The sequence below is a fragment of the Sphaerodactylus townsendi genome, linkage group LG01 (genome assembly GCF_021028975.2).
Source record: "Sphaerodactylus townsendi isolate TG3544 linkage group LG01, MPM_Stown_v2.3, whole genome shotgun sequence".
Taxonomy (NCBI): domain Eukaryota; kingdom Metazoa; phylum Chordata; class Lepidosauria; order Squamata; family Sphaerodactylidae; genus Sphaerodactylus; species Sphaerodactylus townsendi.
The window spans coordinates 138,415,198-138,442,981 of NC_059425.1; the positions used below are offsets into that span (position 1 = coordinate 138,415,198).

The 27,784-nt window shown below is 41.4% G+C and overlaps 1 protein-coding gene across 1 annotated transcript in view; it reads left to right on the forward strand.

Moving 5' to 3' along the window:
• The first annotated feature begins 6,565 nt into the window (after window positions 1-6,565).
• Window positions 6,566-27,784, forward strand: part of ELOVL4 (ELOVL fatty acid elongase 4) — a 48,090-nt gene continuing 26,871 nt past the window's right edge. Inside the window, exon 1 of the mRNA XM_048495503.1 lies at window positions 6,566-6,934. Coding sequence (XP_048351460.1) covers window positions 6,847-6,934 — 88 coding nt within the window. The 5' untranslated portion in view covers window positions 6,566-6,846. The remainder of the gene's footprint in view (window positions 6,935-27,784) is intronic.

The following is a 27,784-nucleotide window of genomic DNA, read 5'->3' on the forward strand; positions in this document are numbered from 1 at the left end:
CAGTACTGCTTTGAACAGGGCTTCTCAAACATTTTCTGGCCGCCATCCCTTTGATTCCATAAACTCATTCCCAATGTCCCCTACCCTGCCCTATGAAAAGCACGATTCAAAATAGTGGTTTTCATGACTCACTAAGAAAATAAGAATTAAATTAGAAACAATAACAAATAATTGCACATCTATTCTAAATCCAACCCAACCCTTTCATTTAATTTATTCAACAAAATTTATGCACTTGAACCAGGTTTTCAGGAAAAAAATCTGATAGTTTCCACCAAATTTGCCAGCATGGTTCCATAACATAAGTGAACAACACAATTGAGAGGGCCCACCTCAGCACCCCCTGCTGCCCTTTTGCCTCTTAGTGCCCCCTAGGTAATCCTACCACCCTCCCAGGGGGCAGTACCACCCACTTTGGGAACCACTGGCTTAGAAGCACACTTCCTGGTTTGATTGCAACTCCACAAGGATAGAGCAACAACTCCAGAAGGCTGAGAAAAGACTTCTCCAACATCTCTCTTCACCTCCAAGAAGAAAGGCAGGAACCATGCTTCCTATGAAAACCATATTTCATGTATTATTTTAATATATAAATAGTATAGATCCTTGGTCATTATCAACTGACAAGAGATCAGTGAACCAAAGGGTGAGGTATAAACCTTTAAAATTCACTATACTTATGTCATTAGACTGGAAAAATAATCTTGTAGCAACAGCTCCATTTACAACAAAGATTGCTACCACATATGGAACAAAGAATGCTTGATGTCCAAGCTAGTTTCAAAGAAGGAAGAGGCACTGGATTTCATATTGCAAATTTATATTGGAACTAGAGCATATGAGTGAATTTCAGAAGAAAATCTAATTGTGTTTCATAGATTACACCAAATCCTTTGACTGTATGGGTCATGAAAATCCATGGCTGGTTATGAAGCAAATCGGTGTGCCACAGCATCTGACTGTTTTGAAATGCAACCTGTACTCCAAACAAGAGGCTACTGTTAGGACAGAATATGGAGAAGCACTAAGCAAAAGTGTCAGATAAGGATGTATTTTATCTTCGTATCTCTTCAAACTGTATGCAGAACATATCATAAGGAAAGCTGGATTAGATTTAGACGAAAGTGGAGTGAAAATTGGAGGGATGGATGTGGAGAAATGGCTCTCCCCCCCTTTTTCTATCTCCTCCCTTTCTCCAATCAGGTATCATAGATTTGGAGGACTTAGAAATTCCAGATGAACATCAGGAAGAGCTACCTGACCTAGTGTGAATAGATACCTTGACCCAGACTGACCAGGTCAGAAGGGGGTGGGGTCTGGGATCTGATAAAACTCTGGGAAGAGAGGGGCGAGGTTTCTTTTTCTTTCTCTTTCTGCTAGGTCACTGAAGGAAGAAGACCTCTTGCTGGGGCTGGGAAGGGAGCAGCCATTTTTTAACCATGTGCTCATCCAGGGAGCTCACTCAGCCTGCTAGGTAATGAGAACTCTTTGAGAATTGCAACCTTCTAAGCTTTAAGGGCCTACCCTGTTTTCAACAACTGCTAGGGTATGTTTAACAAGAGGAAATGGATTTGCGTTTACATCTCCTTTGTTTTGGAAACCCTTGCTCAATCTGGTGCAGTGCTAAAAATATACTTGTAGCCATTTTAAACCTTAGATGTGGAGAATAGTTTTCTGTACCGTGAATGCCCCACAGTCTTGGATGCACTAATTAGGAGGGGGGAGGAAGGCTGGCAACTGGAGATCAGCTTTTCATCCGAGACCTCCAATCTGCCCTGTGGAACCCAAGAGAAGGGAACCAAGGGAAACTGAGGCAAGGCCTCATGATTGGAAAGAAGTTGGGGGATCCTGGCCTTCCCCAGTGGCCAGTTCCTCAAATGATCAGGTGGTGGCAGCAGTTTACCCAGAGAGAAAGCAAGCCCTCCACAGGAAAAGTTGGCAGCCCCTGGGAGAAGCTTGGGAGCAGAATAGGGCGTGCCAGGCAAAACAAGCCCGTTCCGCCACAATGAACATTAACAATTTAAGATATGTTGATGATTACTGGCATGAAATAGTGAAGTGACTAAAGTTAAAGCAGTGTCCAAGTAGAACTATAGCTGAACATCACAAAGAATAATGAAATGACTACTGGAGAATTACTCAACAGTAATGTTGACAATAAGAAAATTTAAATTGTTCAAGACATTCTATTTTTTGGCTCCATCATTCATCAAAAGGGAGATGAAGGCTCCTTCTGCACATGCAGAATAATGCACTTTCAATCCACTTTCACAATTGTTTGAAAGTGGATTTTGCTATTCTGCACAGTAAAATCCAGCTGCAAAGTGCATTGAAAGTGGATTGAAAGTGCATTATTCTGCATGTGCAGAAAGGACCTGTGACAGAAGGAGACTGAGAGTGCGGAGGGCAGCCATGAAGGAGCTAGAAAAGATTCTTGTGTATCACTGGCATTCTTCTGTATCACTGGCAACAAATATCAAGTTGATTCATGCCATAACGTTCTTTAATACTATGTACAGGTGTGAAAGTTGGACAATTAAGTTGATAGGAACCAAATATATTCCTTTGAAATATGGCGCGAGTAGAGTTTTATGGATATGGTAGATTACTAAAAAGACAAATCAGTGGATTCTTGATCAAATCAAACCTGAACTGTCCCTAGAAACTAAAATGACTAAACTGAGGTTATCATACTTTGGTCACATCATGAGAAGAGAAGACTCACTGGAAAAGACAATAATTCTAGGAAAAGATGAAGTCATTAGGAAAAGAGGAAGACCCAAACGAGTTGTATTGACTCTATAAAGGAAGCCACATCCTTCAGTTTGCAAGACCTGAGCAAAACTGTTAACTGTATTTTTGAGGATACTGTTTCATAGGGTTGTGGTAAGTCAAAAGCAACTTGATGGAACAACACATACAAGCAGTAACTTGTGGCCTCAGATTTAGCACCTAACCTCTGGACAGCAATCAAGTTCCTTATCTTCCTTGACCTCGCTGGTTCCCATATGTCAGTGTCTCCCAGTGTGCTCCTGATCCACCATGTACCTAATGCTCCCCTCACGCTACCATGCCTCCTAGTCCCTGGAAGACCTGCCCTTGGTTTTCCTACACAATTCACTGAGGAGTTGTCTTGGGTCCAAGGCACCCTGGTGAGCCTGTCTTGTCTGATGCTGCAGAGCTCAAAAGCCTTGTCTAAGCCTTTTATCCACCATTCACATTCCCTTGCCTTCCCAGTGCTCCAAGTCAAGGTTGAGGTGCTGTGGCCTGATCTCTCTCTGAGGCTTCTCCCAGCCCCTGTCATCTTTGCCTGACCTATAAATCAATGACAATCTCTAGGGTGGTTGAAGCAAACCTGTTCAGTCTGCTCTCAGACTGAATGAGCCCACCAGCTCCCTCCCATGGTACCGAAACTGCTCCATTCCTTTCCCCCAGTGCCTGGCCACCTTTTACCAGTCTGCCGCCTAGAGCAGGCCCTGCCTTCCCATCAGTGTTCCACTGTCCATCCTGGCCAGCCATATTTTCTCCTGGTCAGGCTACCAGGAGTACCCCAATGCCATCCAAGTCCTGTGGGGCAATCTGGGTGGCTACAAATGTCATGTAAAAAAGTTCCATTTTAAAAATATTTTGAAATCTCTGGAGCACAAAGGCATTGTCACCCACAAAGGCATTGTCACCCACAAAGGCATTGTCACCCACAATCTCTTTCTATGCCAAGCTTTCAGTGTCTGATTACTATTTATATGTGATAATCTTTAACTGACATTTTAAAACAAAAAGCATTCCAATGACAATAACCTTTCCATTTCATTTCAGATAAGTCCATTCTTATCTTCCGGTTCTGTCTTTTTTTGAATTTTATGATACAATATACGTTTTTGGGGGTTTTGCATTTGTATGTGACTATACCAAGTGTTTATCAATCAACATTTATTGCAATCAAAAGATCAGTCTAATCAATTTAACAGCACAATTTACATATAAATATAAATATAAAATTACTAAATAGAGATTAAAGTTCATAGCCTTAGGAATGGGCGCCTGTTTGAACTGTTTAAACTGTTTGAATTGTTTGGATTGTTTAAATTGTGTGTAACTGCTGCTGGAGTTTTAATGTTTAAGTTATGTTGTTTGAGTTGCTGTTGATAACAGCCATGTTGTTGAGCCGCCTCGAGCCCTCCGGGGAAGAGGCGGCCTAGAAATCTAAAATATAAATAAATAAATAAATAAAATTATACATAAAAGTTATTAAAACATTTGAATGTCTGCTTATGGACAAGGTTTCACCATAGAATTTGGGTAGTTTAGAGGTTGTCTCATTGGAGCAGTGTGCAGGGAAGTGTTTATTTGAGCACATATGCCATACTAGTAATTAGCTTCTCCATTTCTTCCTTAACATTGCACAATTTGCAGTTGATTTTTATTGTATGGTATTCAGACTTTTTTCTCCTTTTTTGTAGGTCTTGAAAAAATGGGTTCATTGTGAGGAATTAATCTTAAGCATAGTTATGTTCTGCAAATTGCAGTGTTATATCTGTATGTCCTGGTAAAATAGCATTTGTTACCCTTGAATAATCCTATCACTAGCTGTTTGAAATTACTTAACTTTCTTGTTCTAATATTGGCATATAAGACTTTAAGGTGTACACCAACAGCATTTTTTTGTACCCCAGAAAGAGTAGTAGTAGTAGTAGTAGTTGTAGTTTGGATTTATATCTCACCTTTCTCTAGGGAGCAGCAGTGGTGTAGTGGCTAAGAGCAGGTGGACTCTGATCTGGAGGAACCGGGTTTGATTCCCTGCTCTGCCGCTTGAGTTGTGGAGGCTTATCTGGGGAATTCAGATTAGCCTGTACACTCCCACACATGCCAGCTGGGTGACCTTGGGCTAGTCACAGCTTTCCGGAGCTCTCTCAGCCCCACCCACCTCACAGGGTGTTTGTTGTGAGGGGGGAAGGGCAAGGAGATTGTAAGCCCCTTTGAGTCTCCTACAGGAGAGAAAGGGGGATATAAATCCAAACTCCTCCTACTCCTCCTACTCCTCTTCTTCTTCTTCTGCTTCTTCTGCTGCTGCTGTATGGAGACTCAAGGTGGCTCACAAGCTCCTTTCCCTTCCTCTCCCCACAACAGACAGTGTCAGACACCTTGTGAGGTAGGTGGGGTTGAGAGAGTTCCAAAGAACTGTGACTAGCCCAAAGTCATCCAGCAGGAATGTAGGAATGTGGAAACAGATCTGGTTCACCAGACAAGCCTCTGTCACTCAGGTGGAGGAGAGGAGAATCAAACCAGGTTCTCCAGATTAGGATCCATCTGCTCTTAACCCTACACCACTCAGGCTTTAATGTAGTCTTGCAGGAAAGGGACAGGAATGGGGGGGACTGAGATTCCTCCCACAAATCCTTTCAGATTTCCACTTGTAATGAGAATAATTTTACAGTGCATAAATGACTCTGACTAACCATACCAAGTAGTCATAACATATCCAGATTATGAGACATGCATTTAGGATAGATTTAAGTTACAACATTTCTAATTCTGCAAGCTACACATTTTGGATATACCAACATGTATCCGATAGATTTACCAGATGAGGATGGAATACCGAAACCTTCCTTCCCATATGCATGCTGTGTGACCCTCTTCCAAAGCTGAGGTGGAAAAGTGTGGAAGAAGAGATGCTGAGTTCATTAAGTTGCCCAGGAACTGGGAAATTTCCCTACTAGTTAAGAGCCACCATCTTCTTCCTGGAAAGAAGTATATAGAACCATGAGTGGTATGCAGAAAGCTGGAGAAAATTATTTCTCATGCCACTATATTAGAATTTAGGCTCAAACAATTAAATTGATTGGCAGTATATTCAGGACAAGGAAATGCTCCAGACAACCCATCATTAAACGTTCAGAATTTACAGCCACAAGGTATCATGATGGTCATTTGTTCTTTAAAAGACAAGCCACATTCCTAAAGGACAGGTGAATTGACAGTTGTTAGAACAGCTTAGTGGATCTTCCATCTTCAAAGGCAGCATGCAGAATTCCAAACTTCTAGGAACACCAAGAGCCTTCCCAGAAGTATGTTTCACCACTATTGAATAAAATATTCTGGATCAGAGGGATCCTTTGGCCTGACCCAAAAGGGTTTCCCTTGTTCTTAAGAAATAATGGGGCGGGGGGGGGGGGGGGGATGGACCTGTTCTTTTTTCTGGCCAAGGTTGAAGCTGCCATGGTTTTAACAGCTATATGATAGGCAGAAATGGAATGGGTGGATCCCTGCCTCCTTTCCGGATGGAAAAGCAGTGATGGAAGAATTTGGCAGGCAGCCGGAACTCACACCCCACAGCACTCCATAGGAAAGAACGAAACGGGGTCACCTCCTCCTAATTCGCACCCTTGCGCATACCCAAGGGAAGGTCCCCCACAATATCCTCGTTAACAGCGCGGCAAGCGCACCGCCGCTCCACGCGCCTGCGCAGCCCGGCAAGCGCCCTGGTCTGTGGGATGCCATGGGGGAAAGAGGGGGGGGATTGTCTGAGCGGACCACGTGACGGAAGCCGCGCTAAGCGCTCCGGTCCATCCCAGGAGCTGCAGCCTGAGCGCCTGTGCCGCTGCCTCTTCCTCCCCTCCCTGCCCCCGGGCACGGGAGTCGGCTCATGCGAGGCGGAGCCTGGAGATTGATACCCGCAGACAGAGATTTAAATTTCATTCACAGGTCGGCGAGGGGAGAAGCAGCAGCAGCAGCAGGAGCCCGGAGCAGAGCCGCAGACCGCCCGCGCCCCCCCCCGAGCTCGTCCTCCACGTCCATCACCGCCGCTGCTGCTGCTCGCTCGGCCGCCCGCCAGCTAAGCCAGCCATGGACCGCTTCGTCGGAGGGCCGGGCCTCTTCGCCAACGTGGTGAATGAAACCTTCGAGCTGTACCGCTGGTCCTGGAGCATCCGAGGTAACCGAGAGCGCCGCCCGGGGACGCGCTGCCTGCAGCCAGGGTGGCGCTCAGCTGCGCGCAACCAACCTCTTGGCTATGCGTCCGCTCGCTGCAGTCGGGCCAGGTTGCACCTGCTGGCTCTGTTTCCCGCTAGCTTTCGCTCTCTGGCCCCCACCCCCGGCAATCCTTTGGCTGCGTCGTTTCCCAGCAAAGGACCTCTCTCTCTCTCAATCTCTCCCTCCCCCTCCTGCTGCCTCCCCCCCTCCCCGCGCCGGGTCCCTTGCCTGCTGTCACTGTCACACAGCGGTCAAAATGGCTCCTTGGTTCTTGTCTTAACCCGGCTGGCAAGGCTGCAGCGCCGGATGGAAAGCCAGCGGGCCGAACGGGCCTGCTTTTCGCCACCGCCTCCCCTCGGATGCAGATATTGCCGTGGGCTCCATCCCGATCTCTCTGGCCGGAGGAGACACCAGAGTCTGTCATATCGAGCGGCAGGGAGAAGCTGAAGTTCCGGGCCGCTGTTTTCTTTCTCCCCTTTCACATTTATTTGACATGGAGCTGCTGGCCTTCTCCATTTCATGTTTCCTGGGAGGCAGCTTAGAAGAAGAACCACCCGAGGTCACTAACAGTGCACTCTTCCTGGGAAGTCAGCCCCATTGAATAGACTGGAATAGGATTCTGAGTAGACCTGCTTAGAATTGCTCTCTACATGGCATATCATGTGAGAGCCCTAATCCTAGTTCACCTGTCAGGTAGGAATGTTATTGCTCCGGCTTCTAATTCTACACAGTTTCCTTTGCATTGTAGAGGAATTGTAGCAACAGTAATCACTTATAGGTGTAAATCTTTGCACTTGTGCTCAATTCCTGACATCCGCTCTTTCATTCTCAGCATGCCAGTGTCATCTGGTTTACTGAAGCAGCTGTTTCTCACAGTAACAGAAATCAACTGCCATTGGAAGGAAAGGTGTGTGATTGTCACATGTCCACAGGCACACGTACCATCTTCCATTATTTCAGCAGCAACAAGTAGAGGCCATTGAGCAAATTTGCTTTTTCATATTGCAGGCAGCAGCCTTTGTATAACATGTCAGATCTAATGCTGCTTACATGTACATCGGTGTTTTTCAAAGTGGACTAAATGTTCTCTGCCATTTTCATCTCTGCTGGCCAAGAGTTCTTCATTAGTAAGGGAAATATAGTGCAGGGCCTGGTCTCATACTTCAGTTTCATGGTGAGGATGGCCAGATCTTTTCCCTTTTCATTTTTTGAGCAGAGACCCAATAATTGTAGCACAAACACTATCATGAAGATGCTGAAGATGTAGCAACCGGGAAGGCTTCAAATCAAACACGAATTGTGAAATAGTTCAGGATGGTGGCGTTTAAGATTGGTATTAGTGGAACAACTTCACAGTTTCAGACGGATTACAGATGAAGGTTGATAATATGGCAGCTTAAGCAATGGCTTAGGGTTGCTTGACAGGTTAAGCAGTGGAAACTTGTTTTTTGCCACATCCAAGCCTGCCTCCCGAGGAATATAACTGTATGATGGAGATAGCCACAAACATATGCTTGCCAAGTCAAAACATATTTTATGTGTGTGAGTTAAAATTTAGGAAAATGATCTTATGGAGCTATCGAGATAATCATCCAGCTCTTTCAAAAACTGAGACAATTCGGCAATATGGGATCACTTTCATTAGTGTAGAGTGTTGGGATGCCTGAAGTCTGGACTCTGGACTCCAGCAACCCCTGACTCTTGAGCCTCTTTGCCTTTCCTGGCCCCACATCCTTCTGCTGTTTCTCCAATCTTATTGTAGGGAGAGTCATATTTGCCTCCTGTTGCAATCTCACTATCTGACGTATTTCAGATATGTGAATCCGGCAGGTATTCTTCCAAAGGCCAAGTAGGATATGCTAGAAGTACATGTTTAGTACTAGTTTTTTCTATTTTTCATTTTTTTTATTCCCATGTAGGTAATACATAATACATAGTTACATTCAGGCAGGGTATTTAAAACAAACAGAAATGATTTCTGTGACAAAGTAGTACAATGATGGTTATGCATTACTGATTTGCCCCTGACCCATTGCTTTGCCTTCATCTTCGTTCTTCAATTGGTGTGACCTTTGTTTTCTTCCTACAGTTCACTTTTTAATACATTGCAAGAAAAAGCACTTATTGTAGCATTCATGCTTGCTGCCAAATTATTCCATGCTGCTGGTGTAAAATATTGGTTCTGAAAGATGAGGAGACCCTGTGCCAGTATAGGAAGTCACTTGGGTGTCTCCTGTTTTCTTAGAGATTACCAGATGTCATCTTGATTTCTAAGGAAGCTGTGCCTAATTTATTTTCCCTTATATGCCTCTTTATATAGCCTGCTATCAAATGTGTGGTATGGCCGAATAGCAAAAAATTGATTTAAAAAAAAAGGATTTTTCGTGTAAATTTCAAGTGTTTCAGATCATTCAGTGAACACAGTAATGACAAGGTATAGGGAAGAAATGTAAGGCTTCAATTGTATTCTTTAGACTTCTACATTAACGGGAGTTATTGGCAACTAAATATAGTTAGGCTCAAACTGTTAGGCTGTTTGCATTTGTTCAGTGACTTAGGTGTGTATATAGCCTTCTGTAGTACAAATGATATTTGTGACACTACATCAGTACCTCATAAATGCCTTAGGAGGAGTACTTCAAAGACTTCAGTTGCATCACTTCCATTTACTGGAGTGACTGTTGAAATTATGGAAGCCCTGCCGAGCCCTGCTGGAATTTGATATTAATGCTGTGGTGATGCTTGGTTGTTTCCTATCACTTCAAATAGTAGCATTATAATGCAATGGTCTCACTTAATTTTCTGATATTTAACCACTATGTCCAGTTATATTTTGGATTAGATCTGTGGAGTGGGACTTCTGTACCTCCCCCACCTGCAGCAGGCCACTGAGTGCCCCAGAACTGTGCTCCTGGGATGGGAGTCATGGGACTTTCAGGAACAGTGTGTAGGGCACAATGGGATCTGCAGGATGATAAGGCGTTGGCAAAAATTGACTTCCCTTTCTCTGCCACAGGAGTGGAAGCCTGCCAGCAGAACAACAGCTTCATGTTCACTCCTGTAGATGTTTACATAGGAATTCATATTCATTAGCTAAGTAACTGTAACAGCTGCTCTCTAAAGCATTTCTGTTGATAAAAACTAGAGGTGATTTTAATGTAACTGAGTCCAAAGCATCTTGGTACTTTGTTCTGAAAGTGTGTGGGTTTCACTTCTAGTAAATATTATTATAATCAGTATTACAGATGGAGGGTGACAGTGAATAGCTTCCTTCTCATCACCTGGTAACATTTCATGATCTTGCAGAAAATTGAATCAGAGACTTCCAGCTCACAACTTATTCTGCTGTGGTAGCTGTTCTTTTTTCTATTTTTAAATTTTAGTATAAAAAACAGTAGAGCAACACTCTCTAACCTAACACTACTTCTATTTGTTATGTTTTCTGCTTTATTTGTTATGTTTTCTATTTGTTATGTTTTCTGATTTATTGAGAAGTTCTAAAAATCAACAAGGGTCTGGATAAGTCTTTCATAGGCCTGAAAATTGTATTCTTTTATTTGTTGTTGGTTCCTGTTTTCCCTTTAAAATAATGGTTAAAAAATACACATTTTGTTGAAATGCGTGCTATCAAAATATGCATGCAAATATTGGTGTGGTTTTGATTCCTGAGATGGCGCCACTCAACAGATAAATCAGAACTTTCGTTGCTTTGTAGCATCATTACTCAATCCATTTCATCTTGAAATTATACTGTTCTATAGTCTTGCCCTGCAATCATATCATAAGGGCTTTGCTCAAAGAATTGCTCAATGAATTACATTTCGCCATCTTGAAACATCACTATATGGCAGCGTTGCACAATGCATGAAGTAATTTTATTCTCAGTAAGACACCTACACAGTTTCCCTTCCTTGCTTCCAACACTCCCAAATTTCTGAAAGCAGATTCGGTTTCTCTCTTTCTCTCTGGTATTGTTTCTTCATAACTCAAATAGTGGAAGGAATGGCGCTCTAGTATTATAACCCTGATACAATTTCTTTGGAAGTGACTTTATGGACGAGATTCCATGTGTCCTTTTGTTTCTCCTCCTATGGGTCTTTTGCACACATCTTCTGTTTCTACTGAGGAAGCCTTACGTGTTAGACTTGCTTATGTGCAAAGTTGTGAAGCAGTGAGGTGTTCATTAGAATAAAAGTCATGTTGGCTACTGAAACAAAATGAATATGTCTTTTTGCTTTAAGTTCAAATTTATTTTACTCTCTGGAATACAGAGTATCAATTCTTTCCTTGTATATCAGTACTGGAGTTTCCCTGCTATGGTCCATATTCAGAGATCCCCATGAGTCAGCAGAAAGCACTTATACACATCAATGAGGCACATGATCCATTTTTCACTCATGCTATGTAGTGTATCATTCTAGAAAATCCCATGATCCTCAGGAGCAGTGGAGGACAGGATAAAGGGACGTACTCAGTGGTGGGATCCAAAAATTTTCATAACAGGTTCCGATGGTGGTGGGATTCAAACAGTGGCAAACCCGCGCACACCACCTCCAGTCCCTACTGGGCAGGGAGGTTGCTTTAGTAACCCCTTCACGGCAGTCAGAAAAAAATTAGTAACCACTTCTCTGAGAACTGGTTGGATCCCACCTCTGGATGTACTGCAGCAAGAGAGCCATGGTGTAGTGATTAAGACCAATGGACCCTAATCTGCAGAACCAGGTTTGATTCTCTGTGCCTCCACATGAAGCCTTCTGGGTGACCTTGAGCCTCTCACAGTTCCCTCAGAACTCTCTCAGCCCCACCTACTTCATAAGGTATCTGTTGTGGGGAGGGGAAGGGAAGGGAAGCAATTTGTAAAACATTTTGAGACTCCTTCTGATTGAGAAAAGTAGGTTATAAACCCAAACTCTTCATTCAAACTCTTCAAAGGTGCAGGACAGCCCATATACCCACAATTTAAGAGATTAGCAATGCAATCCTAAACAAAGTCACACCCTTCTAAGACGATTAACTTCACTGGATTTAAAAGGGTGTAACTCCGCTTAGAATTGTACTGTTAGAGTCTCTGAATGTCTAGTTCTGTTTGCTGGCCCTTGTGGGAAACTAGGGAGTTTTTAAAGCAGGAGAGGTGGTAGAATCTAGCTGTGAGTTATCCCCAGGCTTTTTCAGCAAACAGCTATTTTGTATTTCATTCTCCCCGATGAGCATCTGCCCATACTTGGAATCTAGCACTAAATTGCAGTGTGGAAAGCTGCTGCTTGTATGCAGCCAATGACAGAAAAAAGTATTTGGTACCTTTCTATCACTGGTATGTAATAAGAAGAGGAGGACCTACAAGAACTTGCATTTGGGGCACCTTATTTTGCTGTCCCCACTATTTTTTCATCTCTTAAATCTTGCATAGCCCCTCTTCTTTTCCTTCTTCCCATTCTTCTTTTCACCCACCAGCCAACCTATCTTTATCTGCCTCTCCACTCCCCCCCCCTTTGTATTTTCCTCCTTCCTTCCTCCTGGCAAACTTTCCTGAGGAAAGTCTGAGCTAGTTGCACAGTGCCAGCTACTGGACTGGGCTGAGTTGTGTGGTACTGACCAATCTGGACCCAGTTGCATAGTGGGGAGCCTGCAGAGGAGGAGCTACCAGGGGGTGGGGGCATGTTGCACCAGGCACGCATCTGGGGGGGCGGAAAATTGCCCCTCACGGTGCCCCCCCTCTGCCCCCCATGGCACCCCCCCCTTACCTTAGTGAAACAGTTCAGGCTGGAGAAGCACCCTGCACTCTTCAGTCTGAAAATGATCTGGTGGGAACTACACTTCCCAGGAGACCTTGCGAGCCCCAGGGTCTCATGGGAAGTATAGTTCCCACCAGGCTGTTTTCAGCCTAAAGGGAACAGGCTGGTTTGCCAGATTGAACTAAGGTAAAGGGGAGGGCGGAGGGGCAGGAGGGCGCTGGGGGTGGGCGAGAAACACAGAGTGTGCACTGGGTGCACTCTGGCCCAGCTATGCCTCTGGGAGCCTGTAAGAACTTGTAAGAATACCGCCCTTTCTATTGTAGTTTCCACATCATTTCCTCTTTCCCTCCTCCTGGTGACTTATTCCTGCTCTTTTCTCTCCTTCCCACCACCAACCCTCATCTTCAGCTATTTTAAAAACTGTATTTTTCTTATATATAGTTATTTATTTTTTATTCATATCCTGCTTTTCTCCCTGCGTGGGGACCAAATCAGCTTTCTGCACTGTTCCCTTCTCTTCCATTTAATCCTCACAGCAACAACCTGGTGAGGGTAGGTTAGGCTGAGAGATGTGTCCATGGTTGAGCAAGGGATAACCCAGTTATCTCAGGTCTTATTCCAATGCTCTAACCACTCCAGACCTCAGCCACAGGGGAGCCAAAGCATCTTACATTGTTCTCCTCTCCACCATTTTATCCTCACAACAACCCTTTGAGGTTAAGCTGAGAGTGTGATCTGCCCAAGATCACCAAGTGAGCTTCCACAGCCAAGTGGAGATTGGAAACTGGGTCTCCCAAAACGTAATCTGAAATAATTATACATGTGCAGCTGTAATTGAATGCTAGCAAGCAGCCAGGCCTGGATAAGTAATGCAAGTCATGTGGTAGCAAGTAAACTGGTGGATGTGGGTAGGTTTGGTTCCAATGATTCCACTATGAAACAGCCCTAAGTAAAGGTCTCCTGACCTTTACTAACAAACCAAGATTTGAAGGCTAGTAATAATGTTGTGGTTGCCCAGCAACAGTGACTAAGAACATTAATTTCTTAAAACTATAGGGGCTGCTTCTATTATTTTGGGTTTTTAACCCTTTTTATTATTTTTTGTTTTCTTAGATTTTAGATTGTCCAGCAACCTGTGGCTTTCTTTTGCGGAAAGATCTATCCATGACACAAGTCTCCAGGATTAAGTATCCACAAATGAGAGCATGTTAACAACTCAATATGTTGTTGATATATTGTTTGAATAATAGCATCTTTTTAAAAGTAACATTTAATACTATAGCAAGGAAATTATTCTTAGAACTGTACACTTTGATTTTAAAATAAAATTCTCCACTTTTTAAAATTCTTCCATTGTTTAAAAGTAAATTATCAATTTCATGAACATAACTCTGGGAAAATGCTTTGCTTTACAGCATTTTGGTTGAGTTTAGTTGCTGCAAAGGAGGTATTTGTCTCACAAGGGTGGATTCCGCATAGCACAAATATAACGTCTTTAGGACATTATAAAATCTATTTTGGAGGAAAACTTTGCATAGCTCTCTTCCTCAAAACAAGTTCAGCCCCTAATGTTTTCCTCAATCTGGGTTTTTCAAAAATCGCTAAACAAGCTATCTTTCCCCCTCAATGTAGATTCTTTATTTCTCCTGCCCAAATTTCACACTTTCGTTTCCACTGCTCGTGTCTGCCATTTTGTGTGCTGCAGGAAGATTCTCTGTGAAAAATCTCCATGGGGATTTCCTCTGCTTGCAGTTTATCCATTTTGTTATTTCACTGTCAAAAGTAGACAAATACAGTTGGTTTAGCCTAGCGTCCCCATTCCTTTGTTTGTTTGGATGGGGTGAAGTTAGGCAACATGACTAGAGAAGCTGCAATAGGCACATATTTGGGTTTTTGTAGCTTCGCAGATGGTCCCCTCCAAACAAACAACAAGGGGAACACAACCTATGCATGGGATCACTAGGCTAAACAAACTGTATTCATCTATTTTTGACATCGAAACAGTGAACTGCAAGCAGACAAAATCTCCAAGAATCCCCACAGATTATTATGCTGTGTGGAATCCACCAAGGATAATTGAATGGATTTAGTCATTGCAGCCTGTATTTGTTTCCTAACTTGTAGTATTGGGATAGCAATGTGATGTGTGAAAATTACATTTTTCATGGTAAGCGCAATTTGAAAGTTCATAAGACAGAAGAGAGCACAATGTGGGCCACAGCTGCTGGTAGTATTGGTATTGCAAAACTTTGTCTTATATGTTAGCACTGAGAAACTGGACTGGATTTTGTGTGGAGAAAGGAAGATTTTTATATCACATTTGGTAGCCATGTTGTAGAGCTGAAAGTTAACTGTTATAGTATTAGAATATTGTATTAGGGATGATGTGGGGTAAGTTTATTCAGACTTCTTGTGTTAGTGTCCCTTATAAACATTTACAATCAACTGTTATAAATTTATATATATTGACAATTGCCTCACTCAGTAAAATTGGAAAATAGGAGTACAATAATGTAAATGACTGGCTTTTAAAAATCTTATAAATGTTCACTTTAATTAATCTGGTATAATGTCAAAAGCTCAGTTGGATATTAATGTTTATTGGATCAGTTGGCAGTGATCCATTATGTTGAAAGTTAATTTTCCTTCCATGTGCTCAATTTGAATAGTTAACTGGTGAAAGAAACCTAAGTTGTTTTCTACAAAAATTCAGTATACACAAAAACAAATTAGCAAATAAACAATGATGTTGGATTAGTAGGAGCTGGCACAAAATAACTGAAAAGATGATAGCCACAGAAGTTGTAAGTGGGAATCTTTGCCAACTCCACTGAGTTAACATAACAACTGAATATGGGGTGCTTATACCTGGAGACTGAGAAATGTCAACAATTGTGAGAAATGTGAACAAAAGTAATGGGTGGTAACATCAATTGCAACTTCTCATAGAGATGTTTTATTTGAGCGTGTACCATTTTTAAAGATCAACCACCTGATGTAAATTAAAAGGTAAGAGGGCCTTATGTGCACTGATTCCTATTCTGGGCCTTCTCACTAGTGCCCTTTTGCTATCTCCGCATGCACTATAAGTCATGTGGCCAGTAGAAGTTTTCAAATCAGTTTTGATGTGGTGCTCACAAGGTGTTACTCAAGAGATAGAGGTGTTATTTTTAAATTTTCTGATGTCTCACATGCAAAATTGTTTTGCTCACTCCTTGTTTCCTACTGTTGCAACATTTGCCCATTGTATGATAAGAATATACCCATCTGTTTTGAGCTTTTGAGAATTTTAAAGGATCACAGCAGCACTAGGAGTTAAATGAATCCACATCTGATACACACAGAACCTGTTATGGGATGATACAGCAAGTACTTCTCCAGCCAAATCCCTATGAATGCATAAGCTGTAGTTTCTGAGCACATACTTTAATCAGTCTCATTGTTGCATGGTTGGGAACGGGCTTCAATTTATATGTAGAAACATTGTTGGCTGAAATCAGTGGTACATTTTGCAAGACGCTTCTGTCTTCCAGATTCATCTTGGCTAGATTCATCTTGCAAGAAAGCTCATGACAGGCTTAAATCCAGGAAGGTCACTTGTTACCTACTACCTGTTCTAAGCTGAACTTGTATGAAAATGAGACTTCTGCTTTTGCAGTATCAATCCTGCATTCTGATTTCTGTTCTGCAAGTTGTTAACTTTCCCAGCAGCATTATGTTTCCCACAAGTAACTTAGCATAGAACATTCTGCGAGGAAATGAGGTGACAGTGGCTTTTCTTTTCAGGATCTGAAGAACTTTTTACTTTGAAATATACAAAATTTAACTTTGAAAACAAACTGCATTGTTCTTGCACAAAGTGCACATTCCATGTTGTGGAAAACCCATTTCCAGGCAGGAGTTTAACCAAATCCTGTGTGCAGTATACCGCTATAGTCATACTGAAGTAAGAGGGCAGCATTTTGTGGACAGCTCTTTTTAAGGTGTTACTGAATTCAAATCTAGCTCGTACTGCAGACCAACACAAAGTACCCACATGAAACTCTCTATGCAATGTGAGCTCATGTGCGTTCTAGATTCTTTAAAATATTTTACAGTTCCCAATAGATGGGGGCTTTCTTATCACGCAACAAGGAAATTGTAATCGGTATTCTATCTATGGGAAACAATATCAACATGGAATGAGCTGAATGACCATGCGTGTGAGACAACAGCAAATTCATTGAAGAATGACTTTTTCTCTAATTACACAATGTGGCCTTTTCAGAGTAAGATTTAGATTGCTGTATCTGGAGTTTAATATGTACCCAAATTGCATCTGCTCTAGAGGCCTACATATACACCGAGCTCCTGGTGTGTGGGTTTCCTTATTCTCATCATGTGAGGTAAATGGAGTCAGGTGCATGGCTCAAGAAAAAGCTAGATTTAAAAAGCAAAGGCAGAATATTTTAGATTTAGATGTTCATTCTTCCTTGAGGCATATAGATACAGATATTTTATGCTTTGTAGATACGGCTGTAACCTGGGACTTACATTTCCACTAAAATGACTGGGAATTCTACAACAGCCTGGAATTTTTATTGAATAAATTCCATGTATAAAAATAAAAGTTGTTCAGTTGGGCTGTTCTTCATTGTGCCATTGTGCTCTACTTTTATTCATTTCTGGTAGACTGTGTTCTTAGTTGGTTGCTTTTTCTGAGAAAGATTACAGCCTAGCTGTGCTGCTCGTTAGAAGCCACCATTGCTGTTGTTTTTGCCAGATGTATCTAATCTTACAAATTAATGCAGCAATAGCCATGCCAATAGCATGGAGATAGTGACATATCCCCACTGCCCAGGTTATAAGGTCAACATTCTCCAGCTTGCCTCACCCGTGATTTCACTGCCTGCCAGCAAGACTTTCACCTCAATCCAGTTTTTAGTCATGCAAATTATGCATGACAAGTTGGTTTAGGTCCTGATCTGGATGGCCCAGACTAGCCCAATCTCATCATACATCAGAAGCTAAGCAGGGTTGGCCCTTCCATGGGAAGGCAATGGCAAACCACTTCCAAATGTCTCTTGGCCTGAAAACCCTATTGGATCACCATAAGTCGGCTGTGACTTGACATCAGATACAGTCACTATAGAATATGGTTGAGGAGTACTTCTCCAGAAGCAAATGCCCTGCTCTGTTGTACTGAGCCACAGGTATACATATACAGATATCTACCTTTGGTAAACTGATGAGACAGACCCCTGGAGTTCTGCTCCAGATTCTGACCTCAATGAAAACACTGACTGTGCCACACTGTTGCAGAACTATTTGTCACATATTTGCTTAATCCTGATTTAATTATTTCACAACAGCCACTTTCTGTCAACCCACGAACCAAATGTAATGAGTGGTTCAGTTGACTTGTCCTGCTGGTGAAATATTAGCCTACTTTAACCACCAGGATAGGTACCAGTCAAGTGTTATGTCTGTGGAAAAACTGTTCTGACAATCAGAGTTATGAAGTGTTTGTAGAGTGATTTATTAAGAGATCTGGATGGAAGGAATGACTGGACATAAGGTGTATGTGTAGTGTTCTACTGGTGCATGTCAAGGCCACTTGTTCGCATGCTTCAGAGGTTCTCTTGTAACCGGAGACCACCCTCAGGGACACTTATAGTCAATCCCAGATTTATGGAGAAGTCGATCTATGGCTACCAATCTTGATCCTTCTTGATCTCAGTTTGCAAATGCCTTAGCAGACCAGGTGCTCAGGAGCAGCAGCAACAGAAGGCCATTGCTTTCACCTCGTGCACGTGAGCTCCCAAAGGCACCTGGTGGGCCACTGCGAGTAGCAGAGTGCTGGACTAGATGGACTCTGGTCTGATCCAGCAGGCTAGTTCTTACGTTCTTATGTACACCCTTCTAAGTTCACTGGTTTCAATGGGCTTAGAACAGGGGTAGGAAACCTGCGGCTCTCCAGATGTTCAGGAACTACAATTCCCATCAGCCTCTGTCAGCATGGCCAATTGGCCATGCTGGTAGGGGCTGATGGGAATTGTAGTTCCTGAACATCTGGAGAGCCGCAGGTTCCCTACCCCTGGCTTAGAATGATGTCACTGTGTTTAGGATGGCACTATAAACCTGGTATGTTCTTCCCTCAAAATCTAGGCACAGAATAAAGAAGTTCTTGATGAATTTCCATTAATATTTTAGACTATTCAAAGTGAGAATAACCTATTTTCTTCCCATTGCTTATGGTTTCCAAAACAATATTTTACTGTTTTATCTAAAACTGGAATTCTTCTTTGCATTTTGCCATAACAACCCTTCAGATTCTACAGAATCTCTACAGTTTTCTGTTGGCTCTGCGGAATGCATAAGTTGGAAGCTAGAGTATTCGTGGGGGGAAAGTCATAATTTGTGTTACTGAGTTGGTTATGCAGTTCCTTGTTTATCATTTCAGGTAGATCCTTGAACAACAGCAATATGGATTTCCCATGTACTGGTATACTGATGTATTCAAACCTATATTTGAATAATTGTATTATCTCTTTATTTTCAACACATGTAACTGCAATTCTGATAGGTCTCAAGTTTTCATACCCCATACAGACTAGTCCTATAATTTAGTTGGCAAACAGTAATCTATAGCCATCTTTTTGAGAGGATTTGGGAAAATGTAAGAAAAATATGCACATAAATGGGAATTTATTTTCGACATGCATGCACTTTGAGACATATGCCTCTTTATTTTATACTGGAATTTGCAAGTCTCATTGACTTTGTGACCAGGAGGATGGGGGATGGAAACGGAATCCTACCATGTTGCAATTGATTAAATGAGCTGTAATAGATATCTGAGTTATATCTGAGACTTCACTTTACAAGGTGTTTATCAGTCTCTCAGATGTTTGTGACTGACTGTATTTTCCACAGTGTATTTTACTCAGCTCAGAATCGACTATGTGTAACGAAGGTTTTGTCCTGTCGTTGTACACAGAGCCATGTCCATTAGTTCTAAAACTGAGCCATTTAAATTCTTATAAGCATCAAGTTTAAGGTAGACTAAAGAATGCCTATTAAAGTCATGTAAAATCTTTTTTGTTGATGTGCAAACACCAATATTTTCTATAGGCTAAGCCCATATTTATTTTAGTTTATTAGCTTTGTGGACAAAACTGTTCTTGGGAAGGGCTGTAAGGTTTATTCGCAGTGAAGATTTCCCCTTCTGGGATGCAGCTGCAGGGATCAGAAGATGAGATGCTGATTGGACAAGAGACATGTGCTGCACTGGCCCTGTAATGCCCTTGTGCTGAAAATAGCAGGTGTAGCTAATAATACTTGGCAAGGCTCACCAGATGAATTAATGAGTAGCGGTTTATACCTAAGGAATTAATTTGCTTTTTATGTCATAATTAAACAAAATATCGATTTCAAATTATATAATAGACATTGACCAAAATTTCCTACAACTTAAAAACAAAAAAAATTCTTTCCAAAGTTTGTTTGAGGATGAAAAAGACAGGATGAAAAACTCACATCACAGTTTGGCACTTTCAAATCCCATTGATTTTTAGTTACAGAATCATATGCATGTTTAGGCTCTCACACGGAATTAATTGGGGCTTTAACTCTATCTGGGTTATGCTTACTGATTTTTCCCGTCCTGCACTAAATAGTAAAAGATAAAGTGCAATCTTCTCATGCCTGATCTTCTAAGACCTCGGAAGCTAAATTGAGTCAATTCTGGGACGTATTCAGATGTGAAACAACCAAGGGATATATCACTGTGCAGAGACAGGCAATATTAAATCAGCTTGGCTTGAAAAGCCTATGGGGTCACTATAAGTTGGCTGTGACTTGGTGGGGGGAGGGGGTGTGGAGAGTTACATTGCTCACTCAGCACTTTGAAAAGAGTGGTAGAAGTTTCTAAAGCATTTCATTGTAATTTTGATGTTCTTAATTATGCAAAAGGAATGGATTATTAATATGTGAAAATCCATTGACCTCATCCATTGTTAACATTCATTTTTCCTTTTCAAATATCTGAAAATCAGTATTTGTTTGTGCTTTCTTATTGCAAAATGCAGGCTGCAATCTGTGCACATTTTATTTAAGAGTAAGCCCGTTGAGCTTGGAATAACATGCTTCTGAGCATATATGCAGACTACTGGTTTGTAGTTATTCAGCAAACTTGCAGCTTCTTTTATGTCATAGGTATAGATTTATTTTTGAGCTATTAACATACCACCATTTTGTTTGTGATCAAATTAGAATCTGGGTTTCAGGATTTAAAAGACAAATACATTAATCCACTGAACCACTCAGTCCCTCTGTCAGTTCTAATCAGGTAAAGACACTGGGAATTTTGAAATGAAGAAGCTGTGTATATTTGACCTCGAAAGAGGCTAATTTCTTTCTACGTAGTATCTGTGGGCATATATATAAAACTTGTATAGACATAACAGCAGTTTTTGAAAAGCAGAGAAAAATGTCTGCTTCTTAAAACACGGTGGTGATTTGTAAGAGTGACAGCAATAACTAGAGTACTTTGGAGGCAGGGCCAGTGGTGTGATGTCATATCATCAGTTCTGGCCATGTCACCAGAAGTGATCACAGTTTGCTACAGTCTTACGATAGAGTTTGTAGGATTGCTAGAACATTATGACATGTGGCATCATGTCTGGAAAATGATGTTATGATATTGCTGCAACATCATTTTTATCCCTCAATTTTTCCCCTGATGCTGCAGTGAGAGTGGAAGTGGGAAGTCTCTGTTCTACTACAGTAGGAAATCTGGTCCCTCTAGCAATAACTTGTGTCTTTACAAAGTGACAGACATGCAGTATTTGAAACATAGAGCACGGCCAATGGAGATTAACAACTAGCCATAGGGATTAAAAGGAATCTCCACATTCAGAGGCACTAACCTCTGAATACCAATGCTAGGAGGCAACATCAGGAGAAGGCCTTGATCTCTATGCCTTGTTTGTGGGCTCTCCTGGGCAGCTGGTTTGCTATTGTGTAAAAAAAGGATGTTTTTCTGGATCAGGCCTCCCCAATGCGGTGCCCATGGGCACCATGGTGCCTGTCAAGTGTTTTTAGGAAGTGAGCTCAGCTGTGCAGATTTTTTTTTGAAAAATTGTTCTTGTAGCAGTGCCACCACAATACATGGATCTGCACTGTGTTACTGAAGTTAAGCTGTGGCAATCATTTTGTGACTGGCTCCATCGCTGAGGACATCAATCTTATGGCATCTGTTTTGTTGCTGCATCCACCATGCCATGTCAAAATTCCAAATGTGCTCTCAGGCTCAAAAAGGTTGGGGGCCCTGGACTACATGGACCATTGATCGGATCCAGTAGGACTCTTTTTACATTCTTAAATCTTAACAGCTCGGACAAAAGATGTCATAGGAACATGCTTATAACCTGTGGAGTGGTACACTGTAGGTCCTTATGGGAATTATGTTAAGTATCAGTTAATTAATCTTGGTTATGCAAAAAATATTGAGATGACAGCTTGATCTGGCTAGGATCCTTTAAGATGAAATGCTTAAGAATATCTCTTGGGGATGAAAGTATTTGGGATTAAGACAAGGCTCAATGAATCTCAAGCACCAGGGCACCTGGAAATTTTATTGTGGTGCCTACCATTTTCAGCAGTCATTTATTGTAAGTTCTTCTTGAGCAGCAGTGGCATAGTGGCTAAGAGCAGGTGCACTCTGATCTGGAGGAACCGGGTTTGATTCCCAGCTGCCGCTTGAGTTGTGGAGGCTTATCTGGGGAATTCAGATTAGCCTGAACATTCCCACACATGCCAGCTGGGTGACATTGGGCTAGTCACAGCTTTTCCGAGCTCTCTCAGCCCCACCTACCTCACAGGGTGTTTGTTGTGAGGGGGGAAGGGCAAGGAGATTGTAAGCCCCTTTGAGTCTCCTACAGGAGAGAAAGGGGGGATATAAATCCAAACTCTTCTTCTTGATGATTCTCAGTACAAGTACAATGCTTATTTTGGGGAGGGATGGAGGTTAGAAGAAAGTTCTTTCAGAATCCGAAAAAGTTGTGTGGATTTCTGTGTATATCTTTGTTTATCATAAGGAAGGACTGTATCAAGGAACTTCCAAGTGGACTACAATAGATGTCTCTCCTCTTTTTTGACCGCTTGTCCTAGGTTTCAACTTGTTTGTATCATAGTCTCCCAATTTAGAGCTGTCAGAAGTTGAAACTGTCAAATGGAGAGAATATCTAGCCCAAGCACAGCCTGAACGATCCATTCAGGTTAAGCATGTAATTCTGTTTCATTTAATTCTCAGATCAGGTTCCGAGGCTGAAGTACACTACATATGGCAAGATTCCCACAACTTCAAAGAGAATTGGCCGGGGAGTCCTTGTTTCGGGGCATGTTCAGCATTATTATCCACCACCCTGTCCACAGTAGGCAGGCATTACTCATCAGCTATTTTTTTTTGTTTTCATCTGGCGGGCGTGATGTTTCGCAGGTTTTCTTTCACACATGCATTCTTCTTAATTTTTAATATAATCTTTTGTTTTTATCTTTAATTTTATCAATAGATTGATATATTGATCCATCAGTCTATCGATAGATATATCAATCTATTGACAGATCAATATATTGACATTAAAAGGCGGGGAAAAGCAAAAAGTCTTGAATGCAGCATCTGTACACTTTGTCCAAACACTGATTGTCTTTTATAGCGGGAAGTGAGGGGGCAGTAATGATGGCATACAAACTGCAAAACGTGATCTGCCATTTGCTAAACTTTTCTCAGTGTGGTCTGGAATCACTAATTGCTTGTGTATAAAACCACAATGCTGGAGACATCCCCGTTTGTTGATCTATTACAGGGGCAAATTGGATGTTTAGACTTATTATTTTTACATTTTTTTAGTCTTAGTAGTGATTTATCAAAGTATTGATATAGTTATTTAATTTTTTAAAATATAGAAATATACTAGAGTGGGCAATAGAAGTGATACAGCAGGACAAGAAGTGGGAAGTAGTCACAGCAGGGAGGAAGATGAGGGGGAAGCATGCAAAGCAGTGTGAGGGAATGTGGGGGGTAAGACTAGGCAGGTTGGCTGTGGGTGGAGAGAAGAGGTATGGGGCAAAGCAGTGCCTACTGGCAAATCTGACCCGCTCAGGCAGCAAAGCAAAATTAAATTCATGCTATAAGTGAATTTACCTGCCACAGAGAGAGTGGAAAGTGAAAGCAGGGCTAGAGGAAATATATCCATACAAGAAATCTTGCCACAGCACACATTCACCTTCACCATGCAGCAAACACATTGGGAGTAATTGGCCCATCTATTTTGCCACTGTGATATACTTTTACGTTACAGTGATTGTGCTGTTGCATGGGTATTCTAATTTTCCTCGCTTGTAAGTTCCCTTTTATAATATCAAATTGACCACTAGAGGGAGCAAACACATGTGAAAGAGAACCTCTTCCCCCTCCAAAGAAACAAAAACATACAGGTGAGGAAAATGAGAAAAATTCGTGTTGAGTTAAGGCATAATTAGAAATTTGCATATAGGTTTGTGATTCTTCAGGGGTTTTTTTTAGCAACAATAAATTGTATATTAATATAGGAGAAGGTAAATATGTGCTTAAATTCCTTTAACTACAAATGCAGCTAACAACTTATTCAAATATTAATGAAGCATATAAGTATATGTTCTATTGAAACCAACAGCTTAATTAGCAGAAGTGCAAAATGATGCTTTTATTGGTCTTTGAGACATGCCGAACAGTGTCTTGATTTGTTAGGTTAGTGTAGAGTTGTACATGTTATTTCAATACTTCTGCAAAGTTTTTAATTGTGGTCATTGTTAAATTCTGGATATTGGACTTGATGGACATGGTGTTTAGCCAATATGAATTATTTTTAAACAACTTATATTTATAATAAAGTTATGTTAAAGGATAAGAATGCATACATTTAGCTGTATATGTTCTGTCAGAAGATTTTCTGTTCTTCTGCAGTATCTTAACATAATAATGCAGTACTTTAACCTAATATAAGAATCTGGAGGAATAAGAAAGTAGGTATAGTTTTCACTGAGGTATGTCTTTTGTGGTCAGGCCGGCATCATATTGGAGTTATCCGTTTTGCCTAGAAAACAGTTTTTAATGCCTGTGACAGAACAAGAGAGACTGTTTTGTGTTCTTACTATAATTTGATACAAGAGCCATCTAAAACAATCTGTATGCTCTTTGAGTTTTGGGTGATGTACCATATATACTCGCATATAAGTCGAATTTTTCAGCACATTTTTTGTGCTTGTAAAGCCTCTCTCGACTTATAAGCAAGTGAGGTGTATTTTAAAAAAATATTTTAGGGTTTTTACTCTGTTGGCTGCCCGGGACGTAGTTTTTAGGCTAGCAGCACCAAAATTTCAGGGTATCATCAGGTGACACTCCTGATGATACCAGCCAGGTTTGGTGAAGTTTGGTTCAGGGGGTCCAAAGTTATGGACCCCCTCCCCAGGGGGTGCCCCATCCCCTATTGTTTCCAATGGAAGCTAATAGTAGATGGACCTTTTGAGGGTCCATATCTTTGGACCCCTGAACCAAACTTCCCACCCAAACCACTGGCTGGTAATCAATCAGGAGGGAGTCTCCTAAAGATACTCTGAAATGTTGAGTACCAAGCTAACATAAACATTCCCTCCCCCCTGACAGGCACCCCTCACAATTTCCCCAGATTACTCCCTTTAAATCACACCACCCCCCCTCCTTTCTGGAGTCCATTTAAAAGGGAGAATCAGGGGCTTACTAGAGCTAGTTTACTGTTTTTCTTTGAAATAAATATTCAAAAACATTTAACCTACTGATGCCTCAATTAATGTGATTTTATTGGTATCTATTTTTATTTTTGAAATTTACCAGTAGCTGCTGCATTTCCCACCCTCGACTTATACGTGAATCAATAAGTTTTCCCAGTTTTTTGTGGTAAAATTAGGTCAGTCACAAGCCTTTATTGGCATAAAATAAACATACAAAATCAGCATACAAAATTTGCCCATTATTGCTCACAATTATAGACACTGGTACTAAAATACTAAATACTAAAATATATACATGGTCCTTCTGTAACTATAGGACATTCCTTCAGCTAAGTTAACTCACTTAAACGGGTAAAATTAGGTGCTTCGACTTATATGTGGGTCAACTTATACACGAGTATATACGGTATGTGGTTCTCCTTTCTCCATTTTACCTGACAATAACATGACAACATGCAGATTAAGCTTGCACTTCTATATTCTAGTAGAATATTCTAACTACACTGGCTCTCGTGGTATCTGAGCACCTTAACTTTTATAGTGTTTTCCACAAACCTGTTTCTATAACTTCTTTTTGATTGTTGTTGAGGAGTTGGTTATCCTGGGTCTTGCCCTCAGGTTATCTCTTTTACTCTGTGCTATGCTGCACTCAGTACCATTGTCTTGTATCTCAGTTTTTGTAAGAGCTGCTTAACTTAACTTACTAGAAGGCCAACAGGTTCCTTGTTAACTGTATAGGATGTTTCTGTCATTCATGACATTTTCTACTAGCAGCAATTGGCAAAAAACCTATCTTGGCCTTTTGCATTTAGTTTTATTCTTAGTATTATTTTTACTTCTTGTTTCCTGGCTTGGGTACCTCTGTGTGGAAGAAAAGCAGGCAGATAGATTGTTGGAATAAATAAAATAGTTGGCAGTATATTCTAATGAAGAACAATTAAACCTGATTACTCTCTCTCCCCCCCCCCCCCCGGATTGAAAATTCCAAGTTGGAAAATTCCTAGAAATGTGGAGACAGAACCTGGGAAGTTTGGGGTTTGGAGGGGGCAGAGAGCTCAGTGAGGCATAGTAGCATAGAATTCACTCTCCAAAAGCCTATTACTCCAGGGGAACTGTAGTCTAGAGCTCAATTATAATACTCAGAGATCTCCAGGCCAACTTGGAAGTTGGCAACTCTACCTCTTCCAGATTAAAAAAAACACCCTTCTCTGTTCCTTAAATGAGAGATTTTCTAAAAATAATTGGGAAATATGGCAAGAGTCGTTTGGACTGTGCTTGAGAGCAGCTGTTAGGAAAGTTTCACTAATTGAAATGATCTTGGGAAAAGACCTTAATTTTTGCTGTGCCATAATTTGTATTGCTATTTGTCAAATCAGAAGACAATACAGATTTCCTGTTTCAAGAATATAAAAATGTATAATAATTTCTACTGGCTCAGACCAGCATCATGTTTGCTCCTGTAGCCCAAAACTACCTTCGAACAGATATGAATCAGGGCCAGATTAAGCTAGTGCAGGGCCTGTAGCATATGTTATAAAGGGACCCATGTTGCATGGTCACTGTGGGGCAGGCATACGCTCCAGCAGTGTGACAGTCTATGGTGGATTCCACACAGCATAAATATAACATCCTGAAAACATGATAAAAAACATTTTGGGGAAGAACGCATAGCTCTCTTTCCCAAAACAATGTCAGTCCATTTTATTTTTGACAACCTGGGTTTTTAAAAAATTGCTAAACTAGCAATCTTTTTCCCCCAACCCAGGTTGAAGATGTTTCTTGCCTGCTGAGCAAACAAAAGCAGGCTGGAAACACTTTATTTCTCCTGCCCAAACCTCTTACTTTCATTTTCATTACTCTCACCCGCCATTTTGTGTGCTGCAGAGGATTCTCTGTGAAGATTGCCCAGGGTGGTTTCCACTGCTTGCAGCTCATTCATGTGAGATTTCCCTGTTAAAAAGTAGATGAATAAAGTTTGTTTTGCCTAGCAATCCTGCACACAGGTCATTTCCCCTTTTTTTTGTTTTGAGGAGAATGTCTGCGAAGCTACAGTGACATGATTAGAGAAGCTGCAATGTGCACATAGTTGTGTCACAATAGCTTCGCAGACATTCCCCTCAAAACAAAAAAAGGAAAAATGACACGTACATGGGATTGCTGTGTAATTTTCTTCAGCTACTTTTTACAGAGAAATCACACACGGTTGAGCTGCAAGCAGAGGAAACCTCTGTGGTAAACCTTCCCCAAATGGCAGAGTCACAGAGAATCTCTGCAGCAGCACACAAAATGAT